Raw genomic sequence first — 14220 nt, forward strand, 5'->3', positions numbered from 1 at the left:
TATAGTAAAATGCACTTGGCCGCCGCGACGACTTCTATCATATGACATCGCCGCTCATGCATGAAAGTAAAGCTGTCTGCAAACATGGAAAAAAGGCACCGTGGTCCATTCAGAAAGTAAAGGAGAGTAAAAGTGCAGCAAGAAATAGGGAAGGAGAAGAAACAGGCAAACATTCAGAGCACTGTGCAGCATGAAGCATGAGGCAGCGGAGGCAAGAAGTGGAGGTGCAGCGTGTGCAGTCTTGCAGCACTCGACTGCCGCGCACATTTATCATTTATTGCCTTTTAAAAGACAGAAAAAGCAAAAAGTGACGCCGTGTTCATACAAGGCTTTGGTTTTCACATAAAATCAAACTTGTTTGTATTCATAGCCACATTGTCCTCATGCTTAAGAGTACTTCCACAAGATGTAAAAAATTCTTATAACTGAAAAAAATTGCACATAGAGATGATAACAGAGAGATTGAAGGTATTTTAGAGTTTTTTTTTTTTTTTTATTTTATTAAGCAATAAGAGATGTTCAGTAAGTGCCCATTTAACTACCAGACAGCATCTTTAGGACCATGTCATCACCAAGAACTGATATAGTAAAGACCCTGATGTAGTAAAGATTTTTGCTGATCCCAGTGACTTTACTATAAAGGGATTCTACTGTATTAGTAATATGTTCAACAAGTGCTTTCCATGATAGGTTGTTAGTAATGTATATGCCAAAGTACTTATAATCAGAGACAAAAGTTAAAGGAGAGTTATTGAGAAAACAGGCACATGAAGACTGGTTAAAAATATGTGTTACTCTCATCATTTTGCACTTACCAACATTTAGTTTCATAGACCAGATGTGACACCCAGTGGAGATGTTATCAAGATCGGACTGAAGAGCAAATACATCTCAGGGGTTAGATATTTGTCGATATAATTCACAATCATCCTCGTAAAGTCTTATTTGTGAGTCAGTGGAATTGGAAAAATCGTTAATATAAGTTAGGAAGAGCAGCAGAGTACCTAGTACGGAACCTTGAGGAATGCCAGATGTTACGAGACTTACGAATGAGTCAGTCGTTAATGGTGACGTACTGGGTACGACCCTACAAAAAGCATTCAATCCACTTCATAACATTAGCATTGAGATTAAGTTTGCTAAGCTTGAAAAGTAGAAGTTGATGTGAAACAGTATCCAATGCTTTCGCAAAATTATAAAAATGCAATTCACAAATGATAATGAATCCAAAATGGAGAACAAATCATTGGTAAACGCGAGAAGTTGCGTTTTGCAGGAATGGTGTTTTCGAAAGCCGAGCTGATTGGGTGTGAAGAAACAGTTTGATTGGAGATGAGAGATTAGGCTAGAATAGATTATGTGTTTAAGTAATTTGCACAGAACTGATGTCACTAAAATTGGTCTGACCAGATTTATGCACCGGAACCATCTTTCCCACCTTCCAGTCGTCCAGTTGCGTGGCACTCTGTAGAGACTGAAAAGACGTACGACAATAGAATAGATGAGTATGCGCAAAAATAGCAGGAAAGGTTGCTGGTGCAGCATGTAAGAATGATGATGAAAAGGTGTTATTAAGCACGATACAATACTGTATATCGGGCAGAAAAATCCCTTTATTATTATTCAAGTGAACATCATTGGGTTCGCACATGCTGATGAATTTCCAAAACTTGTGAGAGTTTGAAGAAAGCAAGGAAGGAAGGAAGGAAGGAAGGGTGGTGTGGAAATAATTGTGTTTAGCAAGAAAGAGAGCACTTTTATAGTCTGCTGCACTGGATTGGTAAGCTAACCTTGCTTTGTCAGTGTCCACTTTCTTACAATGACAAAACATTTGCTTTTTCTTATTCTTATTGTTTCTTATTGTTGTCATTTACCTCACACTTCTTTATAAATTGGGGGTAGGAAATGTCGCTGTAAACTGAAAAAAAGAAACTGATGAAAAGATGCCAAATTCAAATCTCTAAATTTCGTTTAACTAGAAAAATGACCTGGCCTTTGAGTAGGAGTTACTCAGTCGGAGGAAAAAATAGAGTACACAAGGCACAGACGTGGTGAAACAGTATTAGTCATGCAGACCATATAACGTCCTCAGAGGCAAATATATGGGTCATTTTTGGAAGGAGTGGTTTCATTTCAACTCAGTATTTCTTGCAACTTTTTTATTAATGAATTTTGTTCAGCATGCTTGCTCAATGCCAAAATTCCTTGTTTGAGGAAGTCAAACCCCTGTTACAGTATATCTGCCCCTGGTTGCCCTGCCCTCTCAATAAACCCAGTGCGACAATTTAAAGCTAATATTAAAACCCTGTTTTCAAAAGCAAACTTCAATTTTTGTTTCACAGCTTCTCATTTCACTTCCTCTGCTGTTTTTTCATTGGCGATGGCCTTTCTTTCTGTAAGCGCAACTCTAAATAATACTTTTGGGCTTAATTGCTGAAAAATCAAATGATAGTGCTGACAAAAAAGGGAGGTAAACTCTGTGACCTTCATTTGCAGAGGATTATCTTGATGATGGACTGACTTTTTATGGCGCAAGGGCATCTTGCACCAAGGAGCGCCAAACAACCACACAGAGGAGTATCATATCATATTGCATTAGACAATAAGTGGGGGCAGAGAAGAAAGTCTTGTCTGTGCCACTAGTGTATTGCCATAGAAAAAAAAAAAGGAAAAGGTAATTGACTTGAAAAAAACTGAACACTAATAAGAAAAACCTAAAAAATTCAGATCTGAAGGGAACACCGAAAAACAATCGCCAAATTAACATAAAGCAACTTCAACCTCTATTTATAAACTTATTCATATTAAAACTGCACGCATATGGTTGTTCTGTTTACTCTTTGGCATGGTCTGACTTGCCAGCCTTCAGTTTAGTGTACCAGCATTAGCATGTGCGGTGCTTGGCTACTAAACCAGAGGACTGGGGTGTGAGCTTGGCTGTGGCAGCTGCGTTTTGATGCAGGCCAAATCCAAAAGGCATGCATATGCTGGGCGATATCGGTTAAAGAATCTTAGAAAGTTTAAATTATTCTGGAGCCTTCCACTACGGCTGACCCTCATTGCCCATGTGCTACTCGGGATGTTAACCTGTGCTGCAGCTGTGGTGGCTCCATATTTGCCTTCCTAGCTTCATGGCATCCTACCTTTCTGGATTCATGTTTACACTGTTGTTACATTACCATTGAAACCTATGGTGCTGGTTCACCTGTCTTTGAAGGAATTTTTGGCACCATTTCATCACCAACCATCTGTTAAAAAAAAAAAAATTCCCTTAAGTTGTTTTGCTGAATGGCTAGAGCTGCAAGCTAAAAACTGTGAAGACGAAGTTATATTAGTGCAGTGTAGGCAAGTGTGTGGTCATAATTTATTTTGCATTGACTGGAGTTTTTGTGACATGAGTACTGTTGTGATAAAAAATAAGGTCCTTGCAAGTTCATGCCAGACTAAAGTGCCTTGGATAGTTAAAACTCTTTATTATGTTTAAAAAGGCTTTTTTAGAGCCGTGATGAGTCACCCTCCTAGTCCAGCAGTCCATTGGCCTTCAGCGCAGCTTCAGCTCTGTTCACTAGCCTTCGCTGGTCTTGTGGGTCATTGCTGCACAGAATGGCCTCCCATTGCTAAAGTGCCTTGATGCCAGCAGCATCGTTCAGTGCCGAAGGCAGTCATTCAGGAGGCAGTCAGGAGGCACTATTTTGGAGCATATATTTTGCACAAACCTACGGTATGTACAAAAATATAGATTTTCCCCTAAAATAAGACCTTAGTGCCTTTGCAGCATTATTATATGTCCCTTTGGCCCATAAAGCCAAAAATGCTGCCTTCCATGACAGCATGGCAGCACAAGATTGCGTCTGTGTCTCAGAATGGCACAGGTGTCGCCACTCTGACTAACAGCACTGAAACTGAGGCACATCACGCCTAACTACATTAATGTCGCACCTGATGGTAGCACTCTTACAGTGCACGTGTGTTCAGTGTAACATGTTGCAGGCTTATTTCCTAAATAAAGTGCATTGCACTGTTGATCGGTGGTACCTGTTTAAACTGCTACTGTCACTGCAAGGGAAGGATGCAGGGTGACTCATTGACAGCAGTTCTGTTATTTGATTTGCGCAGTTCCCCATACTAGCTTTGGACACTCAAATAATAAATATATAGTTGCACTTCCCAGCCCTACTTGTTCCTTGCCAGCCATGTAATGAAAGCAACCTAGGCAGTGACTTGGATATTGCCAGTCAACAGGGACACATTTTGAGTAAACTCATTTAACTTAAGCTTACCAGTATGTCGTATGGAACGCACATGCACTGTGCTGCTCTGCACTGGAAATGTGTTGGATGGCATGCCAATATACAGTCAAAACTCGATTTAACGAAACCCGATTTAACGAAAATCTCGATTTAACGAAGGTATCCTAATTCCCCCTCAGACACCCATAGGGTTCAATGCTTTGACTAACCCGAAATAACGAAACCGATTCCGTGATTTGTCCCGATTTAACGAACCTTTTTTCGAGGATACTGCCGGCCTCAAACTGAGGCCGGCAGTATCCTGTAAATAAAATAAAATAAAGGTGAAAAAGTGTTAATTTTTGGTCTATTTTGTAGACAGCACCCCAAAATTAGAATTTTAGTAAGAATTGTTGTTGTTTCTTTTCATACGCGCTAGCGGCGCCGGTCGTGGTGTTGGCGCTACCCACTCGAAAGTAGCGCGGGGGGTCATGACGATGACCATACGGACCCCCAAAGATTGCGCTAGTTGTATGATTACCAACTTTGGCGCCAATTTGTCATTAGCTGTGTGGCTTGCCGTCCCGTCGGCGGTATTTAGGGAAGATTGTTGCGCCGCTAGCCGAACCGTCCTTTGGGTCGGTGCTACCGGCGTGAATTCGTCACGCGCGAGTGCGACGAAAAGTGAAAATGGTACGTGCTAACCGTTACGACCGCGATAAGCTGGTACGGTTTATGCGGATGCAAAATGCATTATGTTCAATGGGTGCTCAGTCGGGGACTTGACTTTACTACTTTTAAAACGAAAGTACTGTTTAAGCGGGTACGTTTTAACGAGGTTTTACTGTAATCGAATGTACTGAATTATGTGCCCAAGAAATGCCTCATTCAATTTAACGAAGTTCTCGATTTAACGAAATAATTCACGGCTCCCCTCAACTTCGTTAAATCGAGTTTTAACTGTAGTGCTGCATGCACTCACTGGGCTGTCTTCTGCTACCAGTAGTGCATGAAGATAGCAAGTGCTAGTTATACGGCAAGATCTCTTGTAGTTTCCTTGTTTATGTGCAACCTGTATTTCTGCTCATGATCTGTGCATTTAAGAGTACATAGCTATGCCGTTTCAGCAATCATTTCAGTGCTGCTTGTAATGATTTCCTGTAATAAATTTTTTTCTATTGGTACAATGAAAGCATGCTATTTGCTCTCTACTTTGCATTGCTTGTGAGCCTTATCAAGTGGCCAGTAGGCAACCAGCAGTAACTATAAATGGTACTTTCTTTGAAGTGCTGCTTGCAAGTACTACTTAATAAGTACTAGTGCTCATAAGCAGTATACCTATCACTGCTTATAAGTAGTTTTAAGAATGCATTTTAATGCACCATAAATATAGCCTAACTTGTGTATCGATTGGGAATTACTCATCATTGAGAGAAACTGTGCAAGGTGTGGATTTTAGCACCAGTGTTCTGTAGACAGCTGAAATTCTTAATGCTGTCTTTTCGATTTTCTGCACTTAATTTGGGAAGCACCAAACACTGTAGATTTGGTCCTTTAATAAGAAATGCACTTACTTGAAGCATGAGATACATTATTTGCACAGGCACTTTGAAATATTTTATTAACAAATATGCGAAGTATAGCACAAGAATCAACAACAAAAAAGTCGTTTTGAAGAAAAAGTGGTGAATGATGTCTTGAAATCATCTACTGTTAACAGCAAATTGGCAGTGTTGACATTGTCAAAGATGCACACAAAGAAGGAAGAAAAAATGTCAGCAACTCTCTAATGCCATTCCTTGATTGCTGGCATGATTTCAGCATCGAGACTGATGGCCTGCTCTCTGCTGTTCATATGCTGGCTTATATTTATATACACATTGGCTTTCTTGCACTTTTTGTCACTTCTTTACGTAACTAGTGGTGCAGCAAAGTTACGATGTGACTAGCTTCAACTTCATCTGGTGAACAGGCTTTTGCTACAACACTTAGTTCGCATTAACATGTCTTGCTGTCAGCTTAATGCATGCACACTCAGTGGCAGTTTTTATGTGTACTATAAATGCAAAAAAAAAAGGAACACAAGCTACACGAGGCCTCTAGTCATAAGTCCAGGTGAAACACAAACACATTCAACAAAACAAGTGTGCTGTGTTCTTAAAGCAGTGGCCCTCAGTCTATGCTTCACCTCTTGGCTAGAAAAAAAAAAAAAAATGCTGGTGAACAAGGCAGTGAACGTAGGAAGAAAGTTAACTATCCTGCTCAAGGGACGAAAACCTGCCGCCTGCAAACTTTACAACGAGAGACTCGTGTTCTCAAGTCGCCTGCCTTAAGCGTCTGTGGGTCTGGTGGTCTGAACATATCGTGGCGTTCGATCGTTGCCAGCCAATAGCTGTAGGCTGTGGTGTAGTAGTTGCAGCGGCCGTGGCCGTGACACTCGATGAATGGGTTAGGTCGGAAATCTTCGAGACAGGAGCCTGGTGAAACCAACGGTTGACCACTGCCTTCTGCTCCCGAGTCGGTGTTCTGGAACATTATTGAAACAGGTTTTTACATGTTCTTTTAGTGAATCTTACAGTGTATTTTGTGCCTGTGACCAAAAGGTACCTGTGGTTAACCAAATATTTTAATTGCAGAGCAGAGTGTTAGTAGGAAAGGCATGTTTTGCGAGAAACGCCTCGTATTCTAATCTTCTGTAAAGTAGTAGCAGCCGAGTAGCTGCTTCATGTCCTAGACAAAGCTGCACTGAGCTTTGCAAACTTATCGAGAATATGCCATTAGGAATGCAATGGTGCACACTAGCAGATAGCCGTATTCAGTATGTGAATTGGCTACTGTGTAATACTATTTAACAGCTGCTTGCATTGCTACATTTACATCTAAAAGAAAATTGGTTTGAGTTGTGGTGCTTGTTACTGCATGATTATTAAGTTTTCATGTCCGCTGACACTTCAGCTACATGGGATACTTCTAGGGCAGCAAGGTGCCATCAACTGTAAACCAAATGCTTTTATGCGCATAAAATATTTCATAGCTTTGTTGAGTTTGATTTACTTTCATACAGGGCATCCTGCTCAGCTGAAGCTGATGGACCGCAGAAAAAAATATTACGGCCTTTTTGTTCCAAGTAATAGTGATTAACACTGAGGCATTTCTTTGTTTGCTAACTTTGTAGTAGCATCTTTTCTTTGGCATGCATTTCGTTTGGTGTTGAGCCATATGTAACACATAGCAGCAAGGAAATGCAAGCATTGGCATGCCTTCTTACCATAAAGAAGCTGTAGCCTGACCAGATGCCGTCCCAGCCCTCAGGGCACTCTGGTACTTCCAGAGTCTGGCTGTGTATGGCTATGACCTGCACATGAGACAGTCACAAAGCATAATATCAGCTTTCATGTTCAGGTTTTGTTATATTATGCCAAAAGTGTTAATTGGGGCCAATTGCACTGAAAGCCATTTGTACCTTCATGCTTTCACAGAGAAAAATCAACTTGTTCTCCACTTTGGTATTGTTTGTGTTGCTAATTCTTGTGATACAAAGTCAGTGGAGTAAAGCAACTGTTGCTTGCTTTTAATCACTTTGTGAAAACCACATTTTACAAGTAGTTCATAGTTTAGTGGGACATTCTAGTTAATCTATTTGGGCACCTTTTCAATCACTAAGTAAACATTGCAGGATGTAGCTGCTGTGGCCACTGACTGCAGTAATTCAAAATTTATAATTTTCTTGCAAAGAATGCTTTCCGAATTAGGTATCTATAACATATAAACATAGTACGTGTTACAGGCACTTACGTTTTGTATTGTACATTGTTTCCAATTTGCATGGTACATTCAGTGCTTGCCTGTGCAAGCACCTGTGCCTGTGCAGCTTTTTAATACTAGGAAGCATTTTGGTGGCCTGCAGTTCCCTGCACATAAACTGCAATGATTTATTGCAGTCTGCAATTGTAGAATTGCCTTGGTACATCCCAGCTGTACATACCATTAGTTAATTTATTTCACTCTGGAGTTCGCATTATGTGTACTGACATAACTTTGTCGAAATTGTATAGTATGCATATTGCTGGAGTGGGCAAAATGCATGTTTTGTCACTAATAGGCTTACACAGATTTTTTAGGCAATTTTGTTCTATAGTAACTTGTTGCCCTAATCAACAACAAAAAGGAAATGCTTTGAAACATGGTTGTTTTCTGGTGGTGATAAAATCAACAGTTGTGATGTACAAATGAATTCAAAAGTAACTAGAACATTTGATTGCTGTTGTATATGGCCTAAAGGAAACATGAAGGTGGAGTGTATTGGTATTGAAGAACAGCACTGACACAAAAATGCACACCATGGCCACCTAATCCCACAAAGCGACAAGACAGCTTAAATCTCATAACTAAGTTCTGTTTACTCCTATGCCAATAGTACCACTCGGCTGGATTCAAATCTAAACATTCGCATGTGTTGTTGAAATGTGTAGTGTGGCATTGATATGTAACTGGTTGATGAATATAATATACAATTTACATGAGTCGCTTGCATTGAAACATGAATCAGGCTAGTTGTGCAGTTTAGCTTAATGTTTGTGTTCTATCAAAAGGGGTGTTCATATATTTGATTCCAGCCTTGCAGGGCATGCTAGTTGCTGGCAGTCATATTGGACATTGTTCATAAACCTGATTCCAAAATAATAAAAAATGTTTATGGTTTGTTGTTTACATAAACATGTTTTGTGCTGTCAGCCTTTTAGCACTGATTGCTACCAGGATGTGTTGCAGTGGAAACTCGCTGTTAAGTTCCTTTATGCTGGGTTTGGCCGGCTGCATTGTTATAAGCTGTTCCCTCCCATACCAACCTGTGCTATGCAAACACGGCGTTTACGTCGCAGTTGTGCCAGCATTGCCGCGCATTATGTCACATATGTCGCCTCTCCTCGCACAGTAGTCACTTCTCCATGCCGACATTTTGACAACCTACTTATCATGTGCGGGACGCCAGTTGCCAAAATAACATGGGGTAAAGCACTGCTGTGCGAAGGAACGTTCGCGACGTAATTATGCGCGGGCACGTAAACGCTGCGTTTGCATGGGTTTCTTGGGAGGGGATGCCTTAGACGATATGGCAGCCGGCCGAACCCAGGACATGGTAACCGGGGTTGTACTACAACACGTCCTGGTAGCATTCCGAGTGCGCGCGCATCGACGCACCCGACTCCGGCGCCGACAGGAGCGCCGCTAACGCCGCTACAGCGTCGCCTCTGCTCCCAAACTCGCACGTTCACACGGGCGACGGAGAGTTGCCGAGAGTGATGCCACCGTTCCAGCCGTACGCAGCGCGACAGCAACAGCAAAGTACACAGGAGCGAAAATTGAAAAAAAAAAAAAATAAAATAATAATAATAATAATAAATAAAATAAATAAACTAGTCCGAGAAGAGACGCACAAACGAAAGGCAGATGGTGTGACTGTACATGACAGGTTGTTGTTGTTGTTGTGGCTGTAGGAAGGAAAAGAAAATGCACGGGCCTTCTACTGGCTCTGTAGCTGAACCACCTCCGCTGCCTCGTGCAGACAGAAGAGAAAATAGAGAAGAAAAGGAACAGGGAGAGAAAGACGCGCGCCGCAAAAGCCGTCGTTCACCACCGAAACGGTGGCGGGTGCAATGACAGCCCACAACAGACAAAAATTATGTGGCAGGCCAGCCCCCGCCGCAAGCGGCGGTGACCTACCTGTCCCAGCCCCATCTGGGGAGTACTACACATGGCAGGTTGCGGGATGCGACCTGGTTAAATCCGGCTTGCAGTACTTCCATGCAATAAAGAAAAAAAATCCGGGGCGTGGCGCAGTTGGTAAAGCGCTGGACTTGAAGCTGGCTGGGGATCAAGGGATGGAGGTTCGATGTGGGGCGCCCGCTGGTTGGCCAACGCAGATAGTGCTGTTTCAAACGATCGAGTGACGGCTTGGAGCTGCCCTCTGCATTTTTCATAGTACTGAGGTTTGGGCGGCTCGGCCGCTTTTGTAGCTTCAGTTAAAGGGCAACTCCGGTGGTTTTTTCATCATTTTGTGTTTTTGATTGAATTACATTTCTGGGCATGTCCTGACTCCAACACAAAAAGTCTTATTTCGAAATTCCAATTCGAAGTATATTTAAAAAGAAAAAACAGCAAATCGAAACCGAAACTGCTTTCACGGACTGAAACGACGTCCTAGTTGACGAAATGGTGATGTCACACTCAGTATTAGAAAAACACTCGTACGCGTGTTGGATTGTGGAAAAAGGTATGGAAATTATGACAGGGCACATAAAATGCCTGAAATAACCAAATACAAGCCTCAAAATTTTATGATCGCGCGGGGAGTGGCCAGAAACGTGGGTGTACTGTTTGTGACGTCACAAACGCAGCGTTGCCCGCAGAAATCGTTTCAAATGAAGCCACGAAAACTGCACATTTTAAAATAGTGTTGTGCGCGAATGAACTATCGCATGGCGCCCAAATTTGGTAGGATGCGTCTGGGCGGAGAGGACACCTACGTAAAATTTTTATCAGAATATTAAAATGTCGAAAAACCTCCGGAGATGCCCTTTAAGCCCCTTATGTGAAATTTCACAGCTTAATTCCAAACGTACGTAAACGGCTACCCCCTTTAGAAGACGCTAAGTCTTGCAGTTTTCTTTTCCGCGACTATAAAACAATGTCGATGGGCGCGCGTGTGTGCAAATAATTAACTCATGCGCAGGTAGGTACTCAATATATTTGCAACTCCGCATACGGTCAGTACTTTTGCACATTTTCATAATAATGAAGAAAGCAAATGCGCCATCCCTGCAGCGCGCCAGCTCAGAAGGATTCCCTGCGTCGCTTCGCATACCAGCTAGCCATCCCGCCAAACCACCGGACTTGAAAATGAACGAAAGCAACAAATTACGAACGCGATGAAAAAAGTAGCTGCGGCTTCCTTGCACCTGATAAAACGTATTTCGCCAAGGGGAGGAGGAGACCGAACGGAATTGGCAAGGCGTCTTGTAGAATCGGTGCTTCAGCCCAGGATACTATATATCATCATCATCATCATCATCAGCTCGACTATACCCGCTGCAGGGCGAAGGCCTCTCTCATATTTCTCCAATTAACCCGTCTCTGTGCTAGCTGCATCCACTTGAACCCTCCGCCCACCTAACTTTCTGCCGCCCCCTGCTACGCTTTCCTTCCCTTGGAATCCAGTTTGTTACCCTCAGCGACCATCGGTTATCCTCTCTTCGCACTACATGTCCTGCCCATGTCCATTTCTTCTTCTTAATTTCCATTAGAATGTCGGTAACTTGAGTTATTTCTCTCACCAAATCTCCACGCTTCCTATCTCTTAATGTTACCCCTACCATTTTTCGTTCCATAGCCCTCTGGGTTGTCCTCAACTTAAGTAGAACTCTCTTGGTTAGCCTCTACGTTTCAGCCCCATAGGTGAGTACAGGCAAGATGCAACTGTTGTATACTTTCCTCTTGAGCGATACCGGTAAGCTGCTAGTCATAATCTGCGAGTGCTTGCCAAATGCGCTCCATCCCAATCTTATTCTTCTTGTTATTTCCTTTTCGTGGTCCGGATCTGCGGTTACTACCTGTCCTAAGTAGACATATTCGCCTACTACTTCCAGTATTTCGCTACCTAATGTAAACTGCTGTTCCTTCCCGAGGCTGTTGAACATTACCTTAGTCTTCTGCATATTGATTTTCAAGCCTACCTTTCTACTTTTCCTGTCTAGGTCATGAATGATTATTTGCAGTTCATCCCCCGAGTTACTTAGCAAGGCAATGTCATCAGCAAATCGCAGATTACTGAGGTATTCTCCATCTACCCTTATCCCTAACTGCTCCCATTCCAAATCTCTGAATACTTCCTCTATGCAAGCTGTGAATAGTACTGGGGAGATCGTATCTCCTTGCCTAACACCTTTCTTTATGGAAATTTTGTTACTTTTTTTATGCAGAACTATGGTTGCTGTGCAGCCACTATATATATCTTCCAGTACTTTCACGTACGGCTCGTCTACCCCTGATTTCGCAATGCCTGCATCACCGCCGAGGTTTCTACTGAGTCAAATGCTTTTTCGTAATTAATGAATGCTATGTATAAGGGCTGGTTACATTCCGAGCATTTTTCTATCACCTGGTTGATGGTATGGATATGATCGATAGTAGAGTACCGTTTCCGAAAACCTGCTTTAGCCTTTGCTTGATTGCAGTCTAAGGTTGTCCTGATTCTATTAGCGATTACCTTAGTAAATACCTTATACGTAACAGACAGTAAGCTAATAAAGCAGTGACGAAGGACGAGGTCAAGAAAGCATTAGAAACTATGAAAAGGGGGAAATCAGATGGAGAGAATCAGATAACTATAGATTTGTTGAAGGACGGGGGGGATATCGTGCTAGAAAAACTGGCCACCCTGTATACGCAGTGCCTTACGTCATCGACGGTACCATGAGAAAGGAGACGCTAAGGACCTTAAAAATTACAGACCAATCAGCTTACTATATACCAAGCTCATTTCCAAAGACTCATGAGACGACAGTGGGCAGAATTAAAAACAATAAATAGGAACGCAATGCGTACAATCACTACTTTACCAAAACTTACCCCTACCCTGTTCTTCAGGAATATGCGCAGGTCAACACACTGACAGAACGATCATTGAACAACGAGAGTCAACAAGGAATATGAAACGAAAATATGTTACCCATGACATCCTTGACCAATGCGGTGACAAGGCAGACACCAACTATGGCTGAACCCCCTCCATGGGAGTCCACGACTACATTACGAAGAATAAAACGACTAAGCTACATAGTAAAGATAAGCCGGCGTCTCGCCCTCTGGTTAATGTACTCCAAGGAACCTTTATTGCATATACAGACGCGTCGATTATAGAATATAGCGGCAGAAATCGGACCCACTTCCAGACCCACTTGTGATGAGACTTTATGCAATCCGCGATGAAATAAAGGCCATAAATAAAACAGAGTCCCTAACAGATGCCCACATCTATACCGACTCCTTAGCTGCCATAAAGCAACTGAAAAGAGTGACAAAGACACTACGTGTAACACAGGAGATCCATGCACCTAATAAAGAAACAAAAATATGCTCCCAGATACATTGGGCACAAGCTAATGCTGAAGAACGCTGAGCAAAAAAAAAAAAAAAAAAAAAAGGTTGACAACCTTGCACATAAAATTCCAAACACTAATACACCACCCACCAAGCTACCTTTTGATGCCCGCTGCGTTGTTCCCATCCTATCATTCTCAGCTGAAAAGTACCCGTGCCCTCATCCCGCCGTGCACTTAACTAGACTCGAGGAGGTATTCCTTAGAAAGATAAGGGACGGGGGTGCCCTTACCCCGTCGGTCAAGTGTCGATAGGACTCCCAAGACATAGGACCGACCACCTGTTCGGAGTGTTTTACGCCGGCTGCAGAGGTTGATGTTCGCCACTTGCTATGGACTTGTGCAATCAAGGACACGGGTTCTTCAGGAAGTAGGACTGTCGGCGACGAGGGAGAAGGATTTTCCCAAGTGGCTAATGTATAACTCTAAAAGCAAAAGTATTCTCCAGTTTCTGGTAGAAAACGGTTTGCTTGACTTTCTATAGTATGCCTTATAGCAAGCTAGCGAAAAAAAAAAAAAAAAGAATCGGCGCTCGTGCACTTCACATTCCCGCGCATCGCGCCTTTGGCTGAGCAACATGAACTCCACGAGTGCGTGCATGTGACGCACTCGTGGGTGGAGTACCACCCACCAAGCTACCGTTGTCCCCATCCTATCGTTCTCTGCTGAAAAGTACACGTGCCCTCATCCCGCCGTGCACTTAACTAGACTGGAGGAGGCCCTTACCCCTTGCCGTATAGGTTACGTAACCCAGGTGTCACGTGATTGCGCACCCAAGGAAGGCCTGCAAAACTATTCTTCCTACTAATGGTAGTGATGGTGCCCTTGTCACGACG

The 14220-nt window shown here is 42.6% G+C and overlaps 1 protein-coding gene across 1 annotated transcript in view; it reads right to left on the reverse strand.

The window, feature by feature from the left end:
• Window positions 1–5820: 5820 nt before the first annotated feature.
• The window catches only part of LOC146202872 (uncharacterized), an 83468-nt gene continuing 75068 nt past the window's right edge, over window positions 5821–14220 (reverse strand). Inside the window, exons 40-41 of the mRNA XM_084588414.1 lie at window positions 7498–7584; window positions 5821–6755 (exon numbers count right to left, since the gene is read on the reverse strand). Of these exons, the coding sequence (XP_084444540.1) occupies window positions 6492–6755; window positions 7498–7584 (351 nt within the window). The 3' untranslated portion in view covers window positions 5821–6491. The remainder of the gene's footprint in view (window positions 6756–7497; window positions 7585–14220) is intronic.

This window comes from Amblyomma maculatum, chromosome 1, assembly GCF_055883805.1.
Source record: "Amblyomma maculatum isolate TAMU_Amacu chromosome 1, ASM5588380v1, whole genome shotgun sequence".
Lineage (NCBI taxonomy): Eukaryota > Metazoa > Arthropoda > Arachnida > Ixodida > Ixodidae > Amblyomma > Amblyomma maculatum.